The 24,796-nt window shown below is 41.7% G+C and overlaps 3 protein-coding genes across 3 annotated transcripts; 2 read left to right on the top strand and 1 right to left on the bottom strand.

The window, feature by feature from the left end:
* Window positions 1-491: 491 nt before the first annotated feature.
* SAP18 (Sin3A associated protein 18) lies at window positions 492-5,302 on the top strand. Its single transcript, XM_043477623.1, has 4 exons — window positions 492-650; window positions 767-876; window positions 4,537-4,659; window positions 4,885-5,302. Exons 1-4 carry the CDS (start codon window positions 522-524, stop codon window positions 5,039-5,041), a joined length of 519 nt encoding a protein of 172 aa, XP_043333558.1. The 5' UTR covers window positions 492-521; the 3' UTR covers window positions 5,042-5,302.
* A 5,941-nt stretch (window positions 5,303-11,243) lies between these two features.
* On the bottom strand, window positions 11,244-23,883 carry SKA3 (spindle and kinetochore associated complex subunit 3). Its single transcript, XM_043477618.1, has 9 exons — window positions 23,546-23,883; window positions 22,397-22,461; window positions 22,121-22,286; window positions 19,919-20,318; window positions 17,470-17,552; window positions 15,407-15,492; window positions 14,061-14,243; window positions 12,558-12,685; window positions 11,244-12,276 (listed from the first exon to the last, which is right to left on the bottom strand). Exons 1-8 carry the CDS (start codon window positions 23,646-23,648, stop codon window positions 12,560-12,562), a joined length of 1,212 nt encoding a protein of 403 aa, XP_043333553.1. The 5' UTR covers window positions 23,649-23,883; the 3' UTR covers window positions 11,244-12,276; window positions 12,558-12,559.
* MRPL57 (mitochondrial ribosomal protein L57) lies at window positions 23,736-24,443 on the top strand. Its single transcript, XM_043477624.1, has 2 exons — window positions 23,736-23,856; window positions 23,963-24,443. Exon 2 carries the CDS (start codon window positions 23,968-23,970, stop codon window positions 24,274-24,276), a length of 309 nt encoding a protein of 102 aa, XP_043333559.1. The 5' UTR covers window positions 23,736-23,856; window positions 23,963-23,967; the 3' UTR covers window positions 24,277-24,443.
* Window positions 24,444-24,796: the final 353 nt, after the last annotated feature.

Below are 24,796 nucleotides of genomic sequence, written 5' to 3'. Positions count from 1 at the left end.
GGACTTCTTCGTTTTAAAGTACCTTTCCAACTCTTTCCCCCACTTCCCACCGTGCTTTTCTCCAGGAGTCCAGGGACGCTCTGGACACCAGCTTTCCGGCCACCACACGCCTCTCGGTCGTTTCCTCCCAGTCGGCTTCTCTCTGATGTTTTGTTTTGTTTTCCTCATTTTAATCTAATCAGGTCTACCCGGCTTTTCCGGTTAGCGATTGTAGTACACACAACACCGCCCCCACCTCCGCCTTGAGGGCCGCCCACTGCAATTCCGAGCGCCCGTTCACTTCACTCTCAGTTTCCTCAGTCCCGCGTCCGCGTCCCTCCGGCCGTCTTTCTGCGCGCGAGCCTCTCCTTCAGCGCCCCGCCCGCGAAGTCAGTGCCCGCCCCTTCCCAGGAGGCAGCGCGCAGGCGCGCCGGCCGGGCTAGCGCTTAGCATAGCTAGTGCGCCTGCGCTGGGAGACGCCCCGCCCTCGAGCCGGTCATATATAAAACCTCGAGCGTCTCCTCGCGAGATGCTTGGTTCTCATGCTCGCTGCCGGGGTCGGAGGTCAGAGCGAGCGTCTCGCGGGCCGGAGAAGGAAGATGGCGGTGGAGTCGCGCGTTACCCAGGAGGAAATTAAGAAGGAGCCGGAAAAGCCTATCGATCGGGAGAAGGTGCGGGTCCGGAGAGATGCAGGGGCCCCTGGGGAGGTGGGGCGGCGGTGCGGGGCCGAAGGGAAGGGTAGGGGCCGCGTGTACAGCCTCCTGACTCTCGCCTGTCCCGCCCCCAGACCTGCCCGCTGCTCCTGCGCGTCTTCACCACCAACAACGGCCGCCACCACCGCATGGACGAGTTCTCCCGCGGAAACGTGCCGTCCAGCGAGCTGCAGATCTACACTTGGTGAGTCAGGGGGCCGGGGGCTCGCCTGCCGCCTTCGGGCTCTCCTCGGCTCGGGGCCTCTGGAGGCAGCTCGCGGGCAGTCGATGTTCGGTGAGGAAACGGTGTTGACTCGGCTTGTGGCGCTTTGACCGCTCACGTTGAAACTTCTGGGTTGTAAAGAATTGACCCAGGACTGCTGTCACTGGTGTGGCTGCTGGGTACGGAAGTGACACGTCGGTCGTCCAGTGCCGCAGCGGCTCCCAAGGGGCTCTTGGTAGAGGGTGGTGCTAGAATAATTTGGGGAGGGGAGTGGTGCCGTTGGGTGATACTCGTCGTCCTCATAGAGCACGTGTGCTAATATTAAGCTTTCGGTGCCCCAGCTTCAAAACAACGAAACCGGGTGGATTTTGATGTGCTTAATGGAGAAGCTTTTGATGTATTTACTGACGGTCTCCCTGAATGTTTTTGTACCTTCCCTACCCACGTCTGACTGGGGCTGTTAGGTGCAGCAAGCCCTATGCAGTTCCTTGGTTTGACGTTACAGTGGCTTTATAGTAGCAGTAAAAGGTGTTTAGTTTTTAAAAATATGCCTAATGTAAAATATGTGACATTGGTCTTTTAGTTTCAGGGTACATTTCGGTGCAACCATTACTACTATCTATTTTTTCAAAACTTTTAAATTCCCTACGACAGAAGGTCTGTACCCAGTAGGCAATAATACTGGGAATTTTTCATTGCCCCTGGTCGCCACTATGTGTCTATGTGAATCTGCCTCTTCTAAGTATTTCATATGCTGCTGCTGCTAAGTCGCTTCAGTCGCGTCCGACTCTGTGCGGCACCACAGAAGGCAGCCCACCAGGCTCCCCCGTCCCTGGGATTTTCCAGGCAAGAACACTGAAGTGGGTTGCCATTTCCTTCTCCAATGCATGAAAGTGAAAAGTGAAAGGGAAATCACTCAGTCGTGTCTGACTCTCAGCGACCCCATGGACTGCAGCTTACCAGGCTCCTCCATCCATGGGATTTTCGAGGCAAGAGTACTGGAATGGGTTGCCATTGTCTTCTCCAGTATTTCATATAAGTGCTCTTATATCCTATTTGTCTTATTTGTCTGGCTTATTTCACTTACAATAATTTCAAGGTTTACTGATGGTTAAGGATATAAAAAAACGTGATTCTTTTTTATGACTGACTGAATAATGTTTCATTGGAAGTCTTTTTCACATCTTGTCTGTCAGTGAACACAGAGGGATTGGTTTCACCTCTCAGCTAAGTTTATGTAGTATGATTCTAGTTCAGTATTATTCCAGGAAAACAGGAAGGTTGATTTAACTTATAGAGAAGAACTTTTATTAACAGATTGATGAACACTTCTGTTCAGATTAGTCTATATTTCCTCCAATAAATTAAGAGTTCCTACTTGCCACATACTTGCTTTGACTGAAGAGTATAAAGAGGGTTCTGCCCCCTTTCTGGAGTAGATTCAATCTCCAAAAGAAAGCAGATGGAATAAATGCTAAGTAAGACTTTAGGGTGGAGACGGAGGGTGAGATTGTGCCACACTCCCTACTCTCAATCAAGGAGAGAAAAATTACAAAAAATTAAATCCTGTCCTCAATTGTCCTGTCCATAAACTGCAACCAAACAAGACAACCATATCTTATTGTCCTACACCTCAAAATGGTGGCCAAAGACAGACTGGATGTTGGTGAGGGACAGAACAGAACCCTGCTGCCATTCCTGAAGCAGCCATGAGGGAAGATTGGGGATTCTCAATTTGTAGAAATAGATTGAGGGGCCAAAGTAGGTGGCCTTGAGATAAGTCCAGGAAAGAGTAGTGAGGAGCCCAGCAGAAGCTAGTTGAATTGGCTAAAGTCCAAGGCACTGTGTGGAGCTGGGGGAACACCCCACCCCAGCAGTGATAGATCTTATGCCTAGATGGTCACTAAACAGGTTACTGGAAGAGAATTATCTCGATGACTGAAATAGGGTTCAGTGAGAAAGACCAACAGGAGATAGAAGAGCAAGAAATGGCTCACATAGTTTCGGGGACTCCCTAGGTCTGTGGTGCAGGCTGGAACTCTCCAGCATAAGCTGTTGGAATTTCTTCAGGGAAGACTTAGGTCCAGCAGGAAGCCTTTTCAACTGATTGAATGAGGCCCACAGATTGATTGAATGAGGTTTACTCAGATCATCTTGGATAATCACTTTAAAGTCAACTGATGATAGGCTTTTGATCCCATCTCCAAAACACCTACCTTAGTGTGTGTTTGAATACTTAGGAGCTGTAGTTTCCTAAATTGACATATAAAACTGACTCTTAGAGTCACCAGGAACTCTTGTAAAGATTTGAATAATGAGAGCTTAAGTACAGCCTGATGGTGGGGATGGAGAAAAAAATAGGTCTGTCTTTTGGCTGCGCGTCAAGGCTTGGAAGATCTTAGTTCCCAAGCAGGGATGAAAACCTGTGCCCCCTGCAGTGGAGTCCTGGAGTCAACCACGGGACCACCAGGGAAGTCCTACTTGATCTGTCTTTAGGAGGTAGAAACAATAGGCTAGAGATAGAAGAACTTTACCACTCTTAGGTTTGTGACCTGGGCATCTAAGAGGGTGATGGTCATTTGGGAAGAAGGGCATGTTTGGGGGATACTATAGAGTTGTTTCAGGTGTATTGAGGATTCAGCAGCAGTAGAGAAGGAAAGGAGATGTGATCATTGTGGCCTTTTGCTCTCAGTGCAGCTGAAGCCATGGTTTTTTACCTGAGTGTGATGTAGTGGAGATGGTGTAAATAGGGAGCTGAGTTAAAACTAGATGACTTCTTGGGTGTTTGAACCCCTGCTCAATGCTGTCCCTTAGGGCTCTTCACTGGTGCCTTGCATCCTGGGTCACTGTACAGCACCCTTCAACAGTGCTGCTGCCAAGTTCCTTTTCCTCCATTTCATGTTCCCGTGTTAGGGAAGAAGACAGTTCAAAAACTTAGACTGTTGCTCCTAATACCTGATGCTTATGTTTTAGAAGATTTTTCCAGATTGTGTCATATTGGCTCAAGGTCTATATAAAGTTCTCAGTTCAAATAGAAATTGGCAAGGCAGGAATATATATTGTGAAAGGAGCCTATGCTTAGCCTTGAAAATTCCATGTGCTTTGTTGGCTTTTCCATCTATTGCAGAACTCATGAGAACATTCAGTCTTAGAAAGGAAAACAACGCACAATCTTAATGAAAATGCTTTCCTGACACATTGATTCTCAGATGCATTCCCATTTCAGAGATGCTAAAATGTAGAAAAGTATTTCTCTGAAATAATGAAAAACAATTAATTTGAGAATTTGGATTAATTTGGACTAGTTATCCTTAAGTGGATAAATCACTAGGCCAGTGAGATGTTACATAGCAGCAAAGGTAGTGGGGTAATTCTGAAATCCCTTTAGCACACTACCAGTCTAGCCTACCTTCATTCATGAAAATTTCAAACACAGGCTGGTAAGGGGAAATAGTATTTGGGGGCAAATAGTATTATTAGGTGCTTTAAAATTAAGTCAGTTGTGAGACCTTGACAGTTTCTAACAAAGTTGCAATTGAGACACATGTAACTAATTCATTGTATGGCAGTATCCTTGTTACATTATTGCTGATTAATCAAGTGTCTTCTTTTTTTTTCCTTAAAAAAAAAAAAAAAATTCAGGATGGATGCAACCTTGAAAGAATTGACTAGTTTAGTAAAAGAAGTCTACCCAGAAGCCAGAAAAAAAGGCACACACTTCAATTTTGCAATTGTTTTTACGGATCTTAAAAGGCCTGGCTATCGGTAGGTAACTTTTCATTTTTAATTCCTTATAATCTCTTTGATTTCAGTATGTTTTAGCTGCTAGGGATAATCCATATTATCTTACTATCTAGTTTAGATTATTATGTATTACATTTTCATTGTGTTCTAAGATCATGGAGCAAATTCAGCCCCACATTCACTTTTTAGGACACACACAGTATCGTTGCTTAGCCACCCTGTAACAGTTGATCTCCTTTCCTGCAGAGTAAAGGAGATTGGCAGCACCATGTCTGGGAGAAAGGGGACTGATGACTCCATGACCCTGCAGTCACAGAAGTTCCAAATAGGAGACTATCTGGACATAGCGATCACCCCTCCAAATCGGGCACCACCTCCTTCAGGGCGCATGAGACCATATTAAATTGTACTTGCTTTTTCTTGAATTTATTTTCCAGTCAGTTATGTAAAATAAACTTTCACTTCTTCCTCCCCTCCTTATTGCCATTAAGCCTTTAAACTCTATAAACAAATTGTAATGCATCTATTTAGGAATTAGATTTGTCTTTGCTATGGTATGAATATTAATAGAAAGTCCATATGTTTCAAGTTCTTCTGTAAAATATGAAAAGTGCTCTTAGCATTCTATGTAAAACTGTATTGTTAAATATATGTTGCAATCATCCTGAGTGTGAAAGTTAATGGGGCCTGGGTTTGGGGTTTAATATAGTATTGGTTGTTTATGCTAAATAATGGAGTTGCTGTGTTTTGGCCCAAATGGGGCAGAACAAGAAAGCCATATCATATCAAATGGAACAGGGGTTTGTCACCTAGAAGCTTGTATGGACTTGGGAAGAGGACCTGTGGGAATGAGGGGGTGCAGCTGGAGTGTTTTGGAACAGTCTGAGCTGAGGCAAGTTGAAGAAGCTGTTTGTGTTTGAAGAGAGTGGCCTGCCTGAATCAGGGTGTGATGACAAGTTAGAGAAAAGGACTTTTATGCTTTAAGATGGGGAAAATAGAGCATTCTGAGGACAGGAAGTAGTATAGAGGAACAAGGGTTAGAACTTAGGATAAGGATAGATTTACCTTGAAGATCTGAAAATGCAGGGAGAACGAAAGAGGAAACTTAAGAGCATGGGAGAAGGTCCAGGATGAGGTCAAGCTGAGTAAGCAGGGGATGTTCACACACCCTCTTCAGTGCTGGGGCTGACTCATGTCTGATTTGAGGCAGTATACAGAGTGGTTAAAACCAGGTGGGCTGAACATTTAAATCCTGGTTACGCTAGGAGCACCTTGGACAAGTTACCTGAATTTGTTTTTGTTTAAAATTTGTAAAATAGAAGTGACAGCCTACAGGACTGTGAAGACTAATAACAAAGCCATAAAGTAGGACTTTATAAAACATAAACAGAATGGGCGTTGTCTCGTCCACAGAACAGTTACGATCTCAGTGTGCAGCATGTGATTAAGGCCTATTACCTTCATTCTGTTGCATAGAAAACTTTGAAACTGTATATCCCCAAATGAAAAAATATATATTACTAGTGAAGTAAGATTGTAGTAATTTGATCTTATACAGACAAACCTTGGAAACCTAACACTTGTAGGATCGGGGTCAGTCAGCCAGCAGGTGACAGTCGTGGGCCTGTCCACTAGGGCTTCTTCTCCACTAAAGTTTGCCCCAAACCCCTCAGTCCTTTATTTATTCAGACCAGCTAGGCTTGAGCTGAGTCATAAAATTAACTTAAACCTGATATTTTGGAGAAGAGGAACCATGATTAATTACCATCCTGTTTGTGGAGAAGATACAATGTACTCTGCAGATCAAGACAGGAAGTCAATATGGGACTTCCCAAGCCAACAGTGTGAACTCCTCCAGTGGGGCTTTCCTGTAATTATTCCAGGTTACTCTCCCACTGGCTGAAAATAAAGTGGTTTATTCGCTTTGTTCCAGCATGGATTTTTTTTTTTTTTTTAGGTAAAATTGGTACATAACAATATATTAGTTTCAGGTATACAGCATAATTCATTATTTGTATATACTACAAACGGATGACAAGTCTAGTTACCATGTATTGACCCGCTTTACCGTTTCTGCCCACCTGTCACCATTGATGACCAATCTGCTCTTTGTATCTACGAGTTGGGTCTTGTTGGGTATTCTTAGACTACATATAAGTGAGAGCATGTGGTATTTCTCTAATTTCACTCAGCATAAGCCATCCATGTTGTTGCTAATGGCAAGACTTCATTTTTTGGCTGACTAATATTCCATTGCATGTATGTGTGTGTGTGTATGTGTATCTGTTGCACATTTTTTCATCCGTCCACCTACCAATGGACACTTAGTTATTTCCATACCATGGATATTGTATCAATAAATAATGCTGTAGTGAACAGGTGGGTGCAGATAGCTTTTCTTCACACACTTGCCAACACTTATCTCTTGTCTTTTTGATGGTAACCATGCTGACAGGTGATTGTTAATCTCTGTGGGTTTGATTTGTATTTCCCTGATTAGCACTGTTGAGCACCATTCCATGTATCTGTTGGCTACCTGTGTGTCCCAACATGGAATTTTTCCTTTAAAGGTTGTGATCTTCCACCAAAAGTACAGTTAAACAATACCTAGTGAATTTATCATTGAATATAATGCTAAGACTCAAAAGACTTGTACTTTAGTCCTTATTTACCTCTGGCTGTCCAAGTATGGCTTTGAGGTAGTAACTGAGCTATCTCATGGTCCCTGTGACAGCACCGTGCTCGGCCTTCAGAGTCCTGACTACCTCATGCTCTTGTGGTTTCCCATCGTGGGGTGAACTAGAGAATGCTCATTGCCTGTGATACCTTTTCAGTTTTCTCACAGGGTTTAGGAGCTTGCCAGGGCTTTTTCAATGGCTCAGTGGGTGAAGAATCTGCCTGCCAATGCAGGAGATGCTTGTTGGATTCGAAGATCCTCTGGAGAAGGAACTGGCCACCCACTCCAGTGTTCTTGCTTGAAGAATCCCATGGACAGAGGAGCCTGGCAGGGGGATCCATGGGTCGTATAGAGTTGGACACGGCTGAGTGACTAAAGCAAGCAAGCACAGGAGCTTGGCATCTTCAGTTCCGTACCTCAGTAGGGAGTCAGTGCTAAGTTTATACTTACATTTTCATACTCATAATGGTCACTGGCTGAGGTAGTGTTTCAGATATCAACTCTGTGTTTGTGCCTATAGGGGTAGCTGTGAAGGGGAAAGCAGTTAAAACTGTTAGGCAAACTCTGTTACTCTTAAATAGAGCTGAACTCAGCCTGTTTCTATCATAAATTCCAAACTTAGTTTTAGTGTGACCAAGCAGTTATAATATGAATGCTGAGTGGTGCCCAATCTCATTTCACCTTCAGCACTGAGGTGTAGGCAGTGGCTATATCTTCACTTCAGCTGAAATGGAGGCCTGCTTTAAATAACAGCTCTCAATGTGGGCTGTGAAGCGAGGAGGCCAACAATGGATGACTGGAAACATGTTTCCAGAAATAGTGTGTTGTTGTCTTCAGCTCCCTGCAGGCTGGCGTCCACCCAGCTCCACCGGTCCTGCTCTGGCAGTGAAGCTGTTGTCTGTGAAGACTCTGCTAAGGGACGTCATCTGGAGCATGTGGACCTGGTTCAGTCTTTGTACAAACCAAAATGCCTCTTCAGAAGAAATAATATGGTCATGGCTTCCGGTTTTAGTATCAGAGCAGCCAATGAGGTCTGTGTGTCCTTGTGTGTACTTTATTGCTTAGATTGTTTAGTTGCTCAGTCGTGTCCGATTCTTTGTGACCCCGTGGACTGTAGCCCTCCAGGCTCCTCTGTCTGTGGAATTTCCCAGGCAAGAATACTGGGAGTGGGTTGCCATTTCCTTCTCCAGGGGATTTTCTTGACCCATGGATCAAACCAGGGTCTCCTGTACTGGCAGGTGGGTTCTTTTACCGCTGAACCACTGGGGAAGCACCATTGCTTCAACAGGTTGTTCTTAAAAATTTCTGTAGTTTCTTGGAATCTGTAATGGAACAACCTTGAAGGAAGTCTATTCTGCTAGGATTAATCATGAACTAGCTAGGCAACTATTCTATGAGGACAGTTACTGATTCCGACCCCCAAATGACCCCTAGGAGGAATAAGCTAAAACCTATCCCTGGTGGCTTAGATGGTAAACAATCTGCCTGCAATGCAGGAGACCTGGGTTCGGAAGATCCCCTGGAGGACCAAATGGCAACTCACTCCACTATTTTTGTCTGGAGGATTCCATGGACAGAGGAGCCTGGCGGGCTATAGTCTATGGGATCATAAAGAGTCAGATGCGACCGAGGAACTAACACATAGATACAAAAAGCAATTTTAATACTAAATACCAAAATAATTTTAATAAGAAAAACCTAAAAAGAAGAAAAACCTGCCAGCCTGGGAATGTGAGGAGTTCATTGTATAAGGGTGTCCTAGTCGCATGCCCACCTCACTACATTGTTGGGAAGAGCCAGGGAAAGGGGCCTAGAGGAGGGCCTGGTAGAGAGCGACTGTTCAGTAAATAGCTGTTTTAAACGCAAGATAAAAGGTGTTTGTAGCTCCTCCCTTGCTTCATGCCCTCAGTTGTCAGAATGTCCTACTCCACAGGCTCGCAGGCCAGCCCAGCTATAACCAACTCCTGAGACAGTGTCATGGATAGGATAAATTTAAAACAATTTAAACTGAATCCAAAGAACCATCTGAGGCACTTTCAAAATCTGCATACATTACTGAAAGCTGTCAGAAATTTTAATTATTACTAACTCTTTGCATACTTCCAGGGAAAAAGTATGTGGAATGAATGCTTATTACACACCAGGTACCCTGGGCCTGGGGTGCAGAAAAACCTGACATGCAGGTCCTTCCTCAGAAAGCCTTTGGTGACAGAGGGTATAAGTGCTCATGATCACAGGTGGATAGGAAGGGGGTGAGAGAGAAAGGTTATGCTGAAGATGGCAGGTGAGGTTGTTCAGCACCCACAGGGGTTCCCAGTAGATTAAGGGTGTGGTGTCAACAAAGGCATTGAAGCATCAGGTGCTTTCCCGGAGTCTGGCTGGAGATGAAGGTGAGGAGGTTGGGGCATGGTGGAGAATGGAGGGGAAGGGGTACACCCCAGGTGCAGTCAGCAAGGCCTGGGGAGGGAAATGGGACATGGAAAGAAAAGTCCATCATTAAGGCCTCAGCATTCTCATGGGCCAAATGGAAATGCTAGCACCTATTCGCTAGGGGTTACTTTTAAAAAATTCAACGGGTTGATGAATTTAATGAATGTACCACGCCTAGCCCAGTTAGGACCTTCCAGGCTGGCAGGTGCCAGTGTAACAGTGAACAAGGGAGCCAGTGAGCTCCTTGTCCCCACTGAGCTTTGATTCTACCAAGTTCTATAAAGGATGAGAATGGGGTGCTGACTGGGAAAATGGTTAAAATCTTTGATAAGAATGACTTTTAATCTGAGACCTGAAGCAGATAAGCCAACACTGGTAAGAGTTTCATGTAACAAGGAAACGGAGGTGCAGGGTGGGGGTGGAAGATGGATTTATGAACCACTTACCTGAAGAGGTGGAGTCACAAGTCTTCTGTGGGAGCTTTAGCAGCAGCCCCTCCTCAGGTGGACTCACCCCTTGCAGCTCTGGGTGTTCATCTTGGCACACCCAGAAAAGCATGCTGCTCTCCCGCAAGTTCCCCAAAGGCCCAGAACTGGCTCTTAGATCTCATGTCAGTCATGTGCCAGCCCTGACCTGTGTGGTCAGGGACTGTGGCCCTGCTTGTTAGACCTTTGCAAGAGGAGATGGAGAGTGACCGAGGGTCAGGCCACACACGGGCAGTCGTGGGACCTTGGGTTCATCTTAGGAGCAATGGGAAAACACTGAAGGGTCACGTTTGAAGCCTGATAAGCCAGAAGTAGCCTAGTTCTAAGGAACAGAAATTAGGATCACAGGAGAGTGGTGAGAGCCAGGGGAAGAAAAATTCCAGACAAGCTCAATTTGCAAGGCCCTTACAAGACAAGTGGGGACAACCAGCAGGCCACAGGAAGTGTTTCATATAATGTTTTTTATGTCCCATCTCCAACATTCCTGTTTCACTCACACCCCCTCTGGTTGCCACACCATTTCTTCTCTCCCTTCTTGAATAAAACTCATGAAAAGAACCATCTCAGTTCACTGTCTTTGCTTCCTCACCTCCAACCTCTCTACCCAACTCCAGACACTCATCCTGAGCACTCTGTGAGAATTCATCAATGCTGTCAGTAACAGTGACTTTAACAAGTTCAGTGGTAATTGTCTTTTTTTTACTTGGATTCTCAACAATACTGACAGAATTGATCACTCTCCTTGAAATACTTTATTCCTGTTTCCCTGGCTGCCTCTCCATCTCTTTTGCTAGATTTTTCTGCCTCTTTCCATCTTCTAAAATGAGAACTCCAGGATTCAGTCCTTAGGTACGTTGTGAATATACTCACTCCTCCTTAAGCAATCCTATCCACTCTGTGGACTTAAAAACACTGAGCCACAGTAAACAGTGTATAAAAGGTTGATACAGTTCGGGAGTTAGCCTCATATACTATAAGATTGACCAGAGCTTACCTTGAAAAGCAAGATTAAGTATCTTGAATTTAACATTTTATTTAGCAAAATTTAAATTATAACTACTCAGTAGTTCTTAGAACAAAGAATAAGTTGTTCTTCAGTGACAATTTTCTGACGAAATGAAGAGACACAACGTGACACGTCTTCCCATTTGACTTTCAAGGCACAACCATAAAAGAGGATAATCTTTGCTGAATCAGCTTGACTTCAATCATAATGCTCTTGAACTCCATGGACAGGGTAGCCTGGTGCTCTCAAGAGACAGGTCCACAGGCACAGCTGACAGTCCAGAGAGGAGCACCCACTCAGGAGAATGCCGAGCAGCTTCCAGAGGGTGAAGCTTGGGCTCTGCTGGGTGCCAAGCTAGATGGAGGTCTGGGGAGGTTGCAATCATGTGCTGGGAAGAGCTGACTTGAGAGGATGAAACTGACAATTTAGAGGAAAACACCCATCCTGAGACGAAAGCAGGTGAGTGTCTTAAGTCCAAATGTTAGACACCCCCTTCAGTATAGCTACCTAGGCCTATAAATTCCTTTTTTCCTACATCAGTTTAGGCTGTCTTTTGTAAACCACAGTGTCTCAAAGAACATTGTTAAAATAAAAGATGTAGAAGACTTGGGACAGTCATGAGGAGACAGTGGGCAGAGCTAACCCCAAGGAAGAAGTCCAGCTCTATCAACAACTGTCCAGCCCCGAGAAGACTGAAGGTGGCCTCATTTGAGTGGCAAACAGTAATGTTTAAATTTCAAAAATTATTTATCCTGCTTCCTAATATTACTTAAACCACACAGTTCCATGAGGCAGGGTAAACTTGAAATCAGTGAAATAGTAATGATCTTTCAAAACTGAGCAGCTGAACTGCACAGGTTAGATTACATCAAACTTAATAAAAAGCACTTTATGCTATTAGTCTCCATACTCATCTTTAACATGAATTGGTTTTTCAAAAGGGGGATGACATAGGGATGTTGAAAACAAAGTGAGACCAGATTTGCATTCATCTCATTCTGTTCAGTTTCCATAATGGAAGGACGGATCCACTATCATTTCTGTAGGAAGATACAATAAAAAAAAAATCAGTTGGATATAACCAGTAGCCTTCAACAAGGCAAATGACACGACACTGAAGACCTCTGTTTTCACACTCAGAATACAATTGGGAATGAACTCCCAGCGACATCGTCCAGGGGGCTAGTGTGGGAGCTGGAGACATAGGGAACACGAACTCTAGGTTGTGTCCTAAGCTGCAAGTGTCAACTCCAGATGTTTACTCACCATCCCAATGTGAACTTTTCAATGTTCTCCTCAGATAACATGGGAACATACTCACCTTCACCAGTTTTCTTTGTTGCTGGCATCTTGCACATTCTGTCCACGATGAGGAAGGAACATTTTGCTGGGTGGCACCGCTCTAACTGCTACTGGAGATGCTAGGTTTGAGTTGTATTTTGATAAAATCTAAAAGAAAGCAAACTCCTTTTACCATGTCATACAAACAACATAAATCTGAAGCCTTTATAAAACAGTCAGTAAAGGTCAAGGAAAATGTGAAAATAGGGGTTATTTGAAGCAGAATGTTTAGCAGCATAGACAATTCCACAGCGCAGAAGAGATGGAGACATTAGAGAGTGAGCTTGGGCATACAGGCTGGAACGCTTCTGAATGTACCACAGGTCAAAGGAAGCAAGCACCAGGGCAGCCCCAAGAGCAAATCAAGCCTTACAAAGATGCTCAAAGGAAAGATCAGCAGATGCTGATAAAGATAGATAAAGATGCTCAAAGGAAAGATTATACAAAGAAGAACCTAAAGTATCAACTATGATTTTTCATAAAGAGCTGATAATGTTAAATACAACATTTCCCTCCTTTAACACAGAAATAGAGAGAAGGCACTATGGCAAAGTGGAGACTGTGTATGACGCTATAGACAGGAAATGCTCCTTCCTCAACTTATTATAATGCCAGGAAAGCAAATGCTTTACTGATATCTTTGCATGAGTCCCTTCCAATGGCATTTGGGTATTTCCCCAAGTATTCTCCTTCTCCATTAGCTAGGAAGGTTTCTAGAATGGTTATTAAGAATTCTATTTGCCTAAGCAATAACTGCTGAACACTAACCTTTATTAAGCAGGGATGCTCAAAGAATCAGAGTGGTTACTTGGTGGAGAAAGTAGTTGTTATAAACCAGCCCAACAGACTGCTGGTAAATTATGTTGTACTACAGAATCAGATAAAAAAATAAAAAACAAAACAAATAAAGAATCAGATATTCTATGGGACTTCCCTGGCGGTCCAGTGGTTAGGACTTAGCACTTCCACTGCTGGAGCTTGGGTTCAATCCCTGCTCAGGGAACTAAGATTCTGCAAGCCATGTGGAGGTCACAAAAAAAAGAATCAGATATTCCAACATATTTAAACAAGTGCTTCTCAAACTGAGGTCCAAGACATCTGGACATCTCAAGTTCCTGATTCAAGTTATTCAGAGTTCTCCAACAATGGAGAACCAAAGGGTAAATGACATTTCTGATCTTGCCAGAAACCTCAGAGGAGACATGGTTACCAAGGTGATCACATTTGAACAATCATTAGAAAATATTTTAAGAACACATTTAAGAACATTAAATTAAGGAGAAAATGCCTTATGAGGGCACAAAAGTATGGTGACATTACAGCTCAGCTCTGAAGAGCCTTAGCCAGCTTAGATGGGCTTAACAGGCCAGAATTAAGATTTAGATCCACACCAGCACATTAGCCTGATAAATAATACAGTTTATATCCATTTCAGGTCTTTTTGCAGGAAAAATAAACCAAAACAGTAGCCTAGAAAAATAACCTGACGAATATCTTCTGGAATCACAGTAACTTCTGGAGGTGTAGGTGTTTTGAGCAGATTCTCGTAAGAAGAAATTGTAGGAGAAGAGGGATCTGCAAAATTCTCAAAGCACTCGTCTGAATTTGAAACTAATGATGTACTTTCTTTCGTTTCTAAGTCATTCGATGAACTGTTTGTGGAAACCTATTGAATAAAAAGAAATCATTAAATTATGGGGGTATAAAGTAACAGTGATAAAAACTGTTCATCAATTGTTAGCTCTGTTGGGATCTCTAAGGAAGCCCAAAGTGACCCCCTCTTCCCTGACTGAGAACTAAATACAATCAAGGACACAAAGAAAGGGCATGGGGAGGACAGAGTGCCATGTTCATTACTCAGGGCTGAGGGAGGATTGCATGTGCAGGCTAAGCAGACTGACTGGTTGAGCCCCAGATTTAGATGGATTCACCACCTAGACTCGGGCAACTCTATACTGGCCAGGCCAGAGTCGTAGCGATGATGAGCTCTGCCAGGGAGGTAGTGGCCCATTCCCACTGACCTGGCCTGTCTCCCCAGGGGCAGAGGGAACACTGAGGGGGTGCCTTCCACATGGCCAGGAACACAGAGGATTACCACAAGGCACATGGTGCAATTATACATTAATAAAATAAAAAAAACCTGAAAGTGAGTGCCTCAGCTGCACTAGACACATTTCATGTGCTCAGTAGTTGACTCCCAGCTGGAGAGCACACAGTATAGACCATTTTCATCACTGCTGGAGGATCCGCTGACAGCCCCCTCTACCAGACTGGTTTTCTAAGTGTGTGTAACTTGACCCAGGGATGAGATTTTGCGTATGTAGTACATTTGTTCACTGGGAAAATTTTGGAATAAAAGGTATAAGAATCACCCATTTTGGTGTTTCTATCCAGTCTTCTTCCTTAAAATATATATGTGTGTACGTGTGTACATACACATACATATCACTGTCCACATCGTTAAATTTTTCTTGAAGACATTCTATGTTCTTATCTGTTTTTCAAAAACATGCTTGCCACATGACACTGGATCTTATGGATTTCCTTAATGTGCCTTTTTCCCCCCTTTATCATTTGACATTTGTTCCCATGTTCTGCTCTTATGAATAATGCTATTACTTTACTGTTATAAATCTCTGCCCCAATATGCCTGAGAATAAATTCTGGTTAAAGGGTGTGAAAAAAATGGAAAGCTCTGGATACATGCTGCCAAATGATCCTCTGGAAATACTAAATACACTCCCTAAGGCTACTGCAGCCTATGTATTCTAAACAGACTGACTGAGTCTGGAAATAAGTATGTCTGATTCACTAGGGATGGATGTTTACCATAGCTGTGCTGCTCTTTGTAGAAGGGACTTTCAAACCAGGAGTGCAGAATGTAGGTGCCAAGGGAGAATGTGTGTGCTCAGCATCTAGAAGAGACATACAAGGGCATGAAAATACAGATCTAAAAGACTTTAACTTTTATAAAATTTGTCAGTATCAACTGTACACTTTATTTTTCATAACTTAAAATATTCTAACTTTAGTGTGTACTTGACTGGAAAAAAAACTGTCATATTCACAATCTAATTATCATTCAAAGTTCAAAGTGTTAGTCGCTCAGTTGTGTCCAACTCTTTGCGACCTCATGGACTGTAGCCCGTCAGGCTCCTCTGTCCATGGAATTCTCCAGGCAAGAATACTGGAGTGGATTGCCATGCCCTCCTCCAGGGGATCTTCCTGACCCAGGGATCAAACCCATGTCTCCTGAATTACAAGCAGATTCTTTACCATCTGAGTCACCAGGGATTAGCACTAATAAAAGCTTAGCAAGGTTGCAAGGTGCAAATGTAATGCACAAAAATGAACAGTTCTAGTATAAGCTCTACAAACAATAAAAACTATATTTGAAAAAGAATATATTTTACAATAGCAACAAAACTATACCTACATATAAATTTATTAAAAACTGTGTAAGACCTTTATGGGAAAATCAAATTTCTGCAGATGAAACAGGAGGAGGAAGAGGTCAGGAAGGTCACTTGCCTTCCAAGATATTAGGGCTTACTCTAAAGCTATAGTAAGTAACTACAAGTTACTTGATTAGTCAGGGATGGAAAAACAGCCATTGGAACAAAAAAGAGATCCTAGAAGCCATGCATTCAAAGAGAGATTTGCTGTCTGTAATAAAGTGTGAAAGAAACCTTAAATATTAGAGAGAAAAGTAAATATGTTAGCAAAATGATTATACAGGCAAAATTTTACCTAGTCTAATCATCAAATGCTAGAAAAGATGGGAGACACAGGAATTCAAACAATGTTGGAGAGAGTAAACCAGAACAGCCACTCTATAGTATCATTTTAGCATTTTCTAGACTAAGTAAGTGATTCCCAGGTAGCTCAGTGGTAAAGAATCTGGCTGCCAATGCAGGAGATGCAGGTTTGATCCCTGGGTCAGGAAGATCCCATGGAGGAGGAAATGGCAACCCACTCCAGTCTTCTTGCTTAGAAAATCCTATGGACAGAGGAGCCCGGTGGGCTACAGTCCATGGGGTCACAAAGAGTTGGACATGACCTAATGACTAAACAACTATCCCTTAAGAAACAAATAAAATATGGCTCTATTAACAAGCTTACACTTAACCAACATGCTCTTATAAGTTGAGCTCAGTTTACTATGAGTCAGTTGTATTTTTTCAAACTTGTTTATGCCATCAGTACTTGTTAATTTAGTAAGAAGTCAGTGAAATTAGCACAGAAAGAGAACTTTTCTGAAAATATGTCCAAAACTTTAAAGACTTGACAGGATATAGTTACCTTAAAAAGTTTCCCAATAAATTTGGTATAGATTAGATGATTATATACAATTATTCAAAATCATAAAACTCTAGGATTTTCAATTTTATATTTACATAAAAGCCAATGTTTTCATGTTTGCTGGGACAAATGTGAAAACACTAGATGAAAATATTTTAAGTTTTTCTACTATTAAAAAATCCAAAATCTGAAATGATAGTTGATGTATTCTGGGTGTGGTTTATGTAAGAAAGATAATCTAGAACTCTAATCAATCAGCTGAAGCTAAATTCAAACAAAAAAATACTATTGGCTCTATATTAAAGATTGGTGAGTGAATATTTATATTTTAAGTTAAAATGTTAACAAACAAGCTCAAAAATACTGAATACAATCAGGAAGAGTGTGAAAAACAGAAAACTGTATTTCTCTTGTATGAAATCATACTGAACCTGAATGGTACTTTATATAATGGTACTTTATATAATTCAGTATTATGAACCGAGAAGATGCAGAAGGCTATTAGAATGTCTTAGGTGATAGCACCATTTATTGTACAAAGATAGTCTGGAAAGAGTATGGCTGAGAAATAACCTGAAATTCATACTTACCATTTTTTCCCAACGGCTGGGTTATGAGGCCAGGAGTGGCAAAGACATTATCACTGGGCACTGGTTCTGTTTCTATGGTCTCACTGGTATGATTCATAGGGAAATATTAGAGTTAAAAAAAGTTAATATTAAATCTCTGGAAAATTATTTAACCTTATTATATATCATTAAGTCTGGACATTCAATTATGTTTTATGGAAGATAAATTCCATGGAAATCTTTTTTCTTTTCTTTTTTAAATGTATATCCATAGCTCAAAAAAGGTTAAGAACTATTTTGTATTGGCAGCTTTGACTTAAAAGTGTTTAAAAATCTTTGACTTAGGGAATTTCCTGGTGGTCCAGTGGTTGGGATTCTGCTTTTTCCACTGCAGGGGGCGCAAGTAGGGGAAGTAGGATCCTGCATGCCACACAGTCCAAAAAAAAAACAAATAACTGACTTCAAGGAAAGCTGTGAGTTCAACTCCTTGGTTCAAATATAGAAACTGTTAGCTCTTGGTTTCAAAATCATAAAGTGGAGTTTTATACCAGTATACAGAGATTATGAACATTGTTTAGACTAAGACTGACCCTGCCATCTTATTAAAGTTGTTCTAGCCAATTACCCAGATGTATGAAATATAGTTATAAAAAAGAACATCACTGAATACAATAAAATAGTTCAATTAACAAACTGTCCTAGTGTAATTTACTGAATAATCTTTACTTGAAAAACATCTTCAGTATATATTAAATTCTTAGGTAAATTAGAGGCTGTTTCTGGGCTATTCTGTTTCTGCAATAGGTCCATTCTGTCACAATTTGATACTGTTTTACTTATTGTAGCTTTATATATTTAAAAATAACTAGTAAGTTAAATCCCCTCATTACTGTTATTTTTCATTAGTTTCTTAGTTATCCTTACTTTTTATTATTCCAAATCATTTGAATAGTTTTCTCACACATCCCTCATGCTCCACCTTAGAGGAAAAAAAAAAAACCTACGGTTTTATTTTAATTACATGATATCCATAAATTAACTTGATATGATTAAACATCTTAGTAATATTCAGTCATTCTGCGCAGGAACATGGTATACTTTCTCATTCTAATTTTCAGAAATGTTCAGTGGTTTTATTCACATAGGTCTTTCACATACAACTGCAGGAGTATTTTACTTTTTTGTTGAGAATTTTAATGACTTTTCCCCTGTATTTACCAACTAGTTATAATAAAATATAGGAAAGCATATTATCTTAAGTAGTTATCTCATACTTATATAAAATAAGTCTTACATAAGCTTCTACAAATTTTAGCTGTGCCTTTCTCAAGTTGCCCAGGTACAAAACATGGCCTAGAAATACATCACGGTAATATTTATTTCATTACATTGGTTACAACATCAAGAACAATGTTAAAAAAAACAAAAACAAAATAAAACCAATGATGTTTAATAATGATGACAGCTTCACTATTAAGTCAGATATTCACATTATTACATTAATGAAGTATCCTTCTACTGAGAGTTAACCAAACAATTTAAATGAAGAACAGGTGTCTAATTTCATAAAATTCTTGACATCCATTGAAATTATCCTATTTTTTTTTTTGAATCATAGGAAACTTGTATTTTATGAGTTTCCAAATACTCCCGTCTCTTTTCTCCAATTGTTTTTTTCTGACACTTTAAAGTTGAATGTTTATTTTCCTTTTTTAATAACTACAGTTCTTAAAGATATGCATTTGAGTGGTACTTTGATATGTGGTATTTTCATTTTAACATTAATTACCACTTCCATACAGATCACTCCCATATCTCTTCAGTATAGCATGGAATTCATCACTGTGCTTCAAATTCGTATTTCAATATCTAAGCTTAAGAGTACCTCAAAACCAACATATAAAGAAACTCAACACCTTTACCTCCAAGCTGTGCTCAGTCATGGCTGACTCTACAACTTCATGGACTGTAGCCTGCCAGGCTCCTCTGCCCATGGAATTTTCTAGGCAAGAACACTGGAGTGGGTTGCCATTTTTCTCCAGGGACCCCCAAGCTGCAGGTATTCTTTCAGTTCCTGAATGTCATCTCAGGCAACAAATCAGAAACCTGTGCTCTATCCTAGATCCTCTTTTCTTCCCAAGTTTCCATATGGAAACAATTCTCCCCACTTCTTTTTTTTTTTTTAAGTAATTTTAGTTTTTATTTCATCCCCCCTTCTCTATCCCATCAAATACCAAGTGTTTTCAGACTATTATTCAAAATCTTCTATATCTTCTAAACCAAGGAAACTAATAGCTCACACTTTACTGATGGGATTGGTGATTCAGAGAAGTTTGACATATGAAGTACCCGGAAACCTTTGAAAGAAAGGTATTGTCTGAGAGAGATTTCTTCTAGGGGGAAAAAAAATCAATAAATACAAAAGATTTAGAAAGTTAGATAAAATATTCCTTTTAAGAAAGCTGCTTACCTGTTAGTTTTCACATTTTTAAGTCCAATTGTGTAATCGTCATTTAAACACATAGTATATTCAGAGATACCAAAGTGTTCTAATTTAGGAGTTACACACTCAAAATCATCCATCTTTAGTGCACATTTTGGAGTTTTTACTAGTGAGTATTTGGAAAATGGAGTTAAAATTTTTGGCTCTTCCTTCTGGTTGTTTACTGCTTGGGGAGGGTTTGGTAGAACTTGGGATACGATGTACCGCTCAAGTCCAAAATCAGAAAGTTGTGGACTACGCGGTGACTTCTCAGAAACAGAAGTGCCTGCAGCAGCAGAATCCAACAAATCATCTTTCACGTCAGGCTTCGCAGGACATTCACATTCACTGGACTCTGGTTTAGAGTCAGTGACTTCTTGCTCATCCACTGAGAGGAAAAATCAAGGTCATGTTCTGGTCAAATATCAAACTAGAAAATGTCATATACTACAACCACATGAAACAGCTCCATCTGAAATGTCCTGTCAGCAAAAGCTCTCTCCTTATTTTCTAAGGAGGAAATATTCTTGTTTTTAAATTTCAATTGTACCTTTCACTTTCTGATATGTACCACTTATATCCCCATATTTCATCTTAAGGATACATCAGAGGAGGGAAGTAAACTGTTCAAAAATGAAAAATCAGTACCCACAAATAAAATTGCAATTTCTTAACACTAGCCCTACAGATCCCTGTCAGAATCTTTTGGGCTCAAAGGCAGAGAAAAGGGGTAAGTTTAGGCTGTACATTTACTTGACCAACAGATCCAACAGATTGAGGGAAGTGAAGAGGCACACACTTTTTCTTTGAAGACATTACTTTCCTTGTTTTAACTGGCAGCTGAAATGAACTAGGATAGGATATTGTCTGTGTGCATGATAAGCCACGACACATTAAATCTGAAGGATGCACCATTAAAAAAAAAAAGGTTATAAAAACTTTGATTTCCTGGCTTTTGGCCCTTGAAGAGCTGCTGATTCAGAACTGTGTTTTGGCATTGTGCTTTCTGTTAATTCTGAGAAACTCAGAAGAACTACCAGAAAAACTACTGTTGAATTGATTACAATGCTGTTACTGATGAGTTTAATAAAATAAAGTCATCACCATTATTACTACCTCTTAGGGAGGTACTTATTAGCAGCTCTATTTCACTAATGAGTAAAAGTAATTTAGAGAAATTACTATTACATGTAATGGTAACTAGTGGAACCAGTTTCTGAGTAACCAAAGTCAACTTGTTCACACCAAAGTCAACTGAATTCTTTCCCTTATACCATGCAGACTGTTTAACTTACCTTTCATATATCTCAATATGTACATATTTGTTGAATCTAATTAATGTTTTATTTACACACAAAGATCATTTTCATAACAGAAATGAAGACACTGAAGCATACTGAAATTAGTTCCTCACAGGTATGGCTATAATACTAACAACAATAGTTAATACTGGATGATTAGGATACAAGGTCCCGTTTTAAACAAATTTTGTCTCATTTAATTCTTACACAACCTCAGAGATGGATATTATTAAATATCTCTACTTTATAGGACTTCCCTGGTGGTCCCGTAGTCAGAATTCAGCAATTGCAGGGCTGTGGCCCTGGTGAGGTCAGAAAAAAAAATCTCTACTTTAGAGATGACAAATTGAGGTACAAAGTAACTGGTCAAAGATGAATATAACTAGTAAGTAGTGAAATTAGATTTGAACTCAGGCAGTTTGACTCTAAATTCTAAACTACCATGCTCTCCTACCCGTCATCAGCATTTTATAACTAAAAAGGACTTTATGAATTTACATAGCCCAGATTTTCTCATCCTGTGGAGGAAGAAACTGAGAACGAGAAAGTGAAATAGCATGGCTTAAGGGTGGTCTCTCAGCTACTTATTGTCAAAACTGACCAACAACCAGCTATTCTTAAGTCACGTAGATTTATCTTGTACCCTTCTTTCATCCAGCACTGTATTGGTTTTCATCTAGCATTTGTAAAGGAGAGCAAGAACTGCCTTCACACTGCACTACCCATCAGCACTGCATCCAGAACACAGGGATTGCTGAATAAACGATCAAATGTCTATCACATAATGGCAGAATCAGAACTAGAAGTGATGGCCAACCCTATAGTAGTCTTAATCATGCTGCTTTCTTTAATACTAAAACAAATGCTATAAAAGGCTAGTTATTCACACCTGAATTTTTCTTGGCAGGTGGAGTATATCCATACTTCTGGAAAACCTCTTTTATTTTCATGATATCCATTGAATTCTTTTTCATCAATATTTTTGTTGCTTTTATGAAACCAATGTTTTCTTGACTTTCCAAGTTTGCTTTATCAAGAAGAATATTGACATCATCCTTTCATGAAGAAACAAAGTACATTTTAATTTAATGTTTGCCTAAGTCTATTTATAATTTTGTAAAAATTACCACATAAAAATGATAAATTAATATTGTAGGAGTGATACCTTTAGAATTCGTACTTCTGAGTTAAGGTCATGTAGAACTCTCATTGGACAATCTTCAAAGTCTTCTACGAATGTTGAATGGAAAAAGTATAACAAGGAAATGGAGGAAAAAATAGAAAATGTAAGTTTTTTAGAATTATAAAATCTTTATATAGAAAAGTAAAGAAATATTCAGTTTGATGAACTTTCAAAGTGAACATATCTACATTGATAAGCAGGTAAAGCTTTATGGAAAGCAATTCTGCTGTATGTTAAAAATCCAAAAGCATTCATACAATTGTGTCTTATAGCATTATCTCAACCATGTAAACAAAGTCAAGCATAACAAAGCAACAGCGAAAAGTAAGAATGGTAGAAAAGCTATTGAAAATTAATAGCGGTGTCTTCTGGTGGTGGAGTTACAGGAAAGATTTTCTTCTTTCTACTTTCCCATTACCTCAAACTTTTTGCCATGCGCATATATTGTTTTCACAGTCACAAGCATAAATGGTTTGAAATGGCTGAAAAACTATCGACAACATTATTAAAGTAAAAGGAATCTGTGTCTACAGGGTGCAATATTTTAAGGCATATTACAATTACGACACAAACAATAATCTCAAAATCTGAATTACTCTTCCAACAACTTAAAAAAAAAAATACAAACGTCAGTGGTGGAGAATTCTGCTTTATTAGAAAGCAGTGTTGAGTACTAGCGTTTCTGCAGGCAATACGGATTGCTGGGGGAAATACAGATACTACGACTGTGGGCTATTTTAGTTCAGTTCAGTTCATTCAGTCATGTCCGACTCTTTGCGACCCCACGGACTGTAGCCTACCAGGCTCCTCCATCCATGGGATTTTCCAGGTAATAGTACTGGAGTGGGTTGCCATTTCCTTCTCCAGGGGATCTTCCCGACCGAGGGATCGAACCGGGGTCTGCCCACATTGTAGACAAACGCTTTATCATCTGAGCCACCAGAGAAGTCCTATTTGGGTGAGATCAAAGTCACTCCACGTGTCAAGAACAGTGCGGAGAAGCTGCTATGAAACGATACGTTTCCTCTTTTGGTCGTGTTTTTATTAACACACTCTGTGGACTTGAAGCCCGCCCCCGCCCCCCGGGATGGCACCTCACACCCTTCACCGTCCCTCCCGCGGCTCACTCACCGCTGTCCTCTCCGTCCAGCGCTCGCTGCAGCCGGGCCGTCTCACTGTCCAGGGTGACGGCCAGAGATCGCAGCTTCCCGCAAAAGCCTCGGATCGGATCCATAGGAGAGGCCAGCTCCTCGCCTCAGAGCCCGCGGCCGTTTGAATCCCGGCACCTGAAGCGCCATTGGTTCTCGTAGCCGCGAACGGCCTTTCTCGCGATAGGTGAAGCCTCACGCGAGGAGACGGCTGCGGGCTGGACGGGGCTCTTCCGGCACCGCACTTCCGGCGTCGTTCCCCGGCGTGCGGAGAGCGGCCCTGACGCGGGGCTGGTGAGTAGGGCGGCGCGGGGCGAGGCGGTTTGCGGGAGGCGGTGGGGCTCTCCTGTCCGTTTTCCCCCGTCTGGCGTGCAGTCAGCTCTTCTCTTCCCCTCGGCAGGCACCATGTTCCTGACCGCACTCCTGTGCCGCGGCCGCATCCCCGGCCGGCAGTGGATCGGGAAGCACCGGCGGCCGCGGACCGTGTCGGCGCTGGCGAAGCAGAACGTGATCCGCCGCCTGGAGATAGAAGCGGAGAACCACTACTGGCTGAGCCGGCCTTTCCTCACGGCCGAGCAGGAGCGCGGTCACGCGGCGGCCCGCAGGGCGGCCGCCTTCGAGGCGCTCAAGGCGGCGCAGGTCGCCAAGTTCCCCGCGCACCGTCGGCTGGAAGACCAGCTCGACCACCTCAACGTCACCAGGAGGTGGTACTGACAGTGAGCCTCGCTGGCCTCCGGCCCCGCAAGCTCCACTGCCCACAGTGGGGGCTCGTTGGCCCCGGGTTACTCCGTCGCCTCCCTGAAGGACGGTGCGGACATGGCCTGCGTCACAGACGACACAAACGTCATTTGTACGAAGCCGTAATAAAGCTACCAACTGTGCTTTTGGAGCGTCAGTGCGAGATTCTTGTTGGGGCTTGATCACGCAGCCGTACCTTCTGTCAACAATAATTGACTAAACGCAAATGGAAAAAACGAGCTTTTTCAGTTAAACAGACTCATAGAAATAACGTTTTCTGCTGAGCTTTACATCTAATAGTGGACAACTGAAAATTATGTTCAGTAAAAGCTAAATTAAAGCTTTTTTGATAAAGCCATCTATACCTTTGGCCTAGGTAAGCTACAGTGTTGTCACAGTCAAGTAATACTTGTGCTTAACCCAAATTAGTAGATTCAAATAAGAGTAAGTTAGAAATAACTAACTCAGCACTGTATGTTACCAGATTTTCAAGATG

Source organism: Cervus canadensis, chromosome 9 (genome assembly GCF_019320065.1).
Source record: "Cervus canadensis isolate Bull #8, Minnesota chromosome 9, ASM1932006v1, whole genome shotgun sequence".
Taxonomy (NCBI): domain Eukaryota; kingdom Metazoa; phylum Chordata; class Mammalia; order Artiodactyla; family Cervidae; genus Cervus; species Cervus canadensis.
The sequence above is the reverse complement of the archived record's forward strand: the minus strand, read 5'-3'. Positions and strand labels throughout refer to the sequence as shown.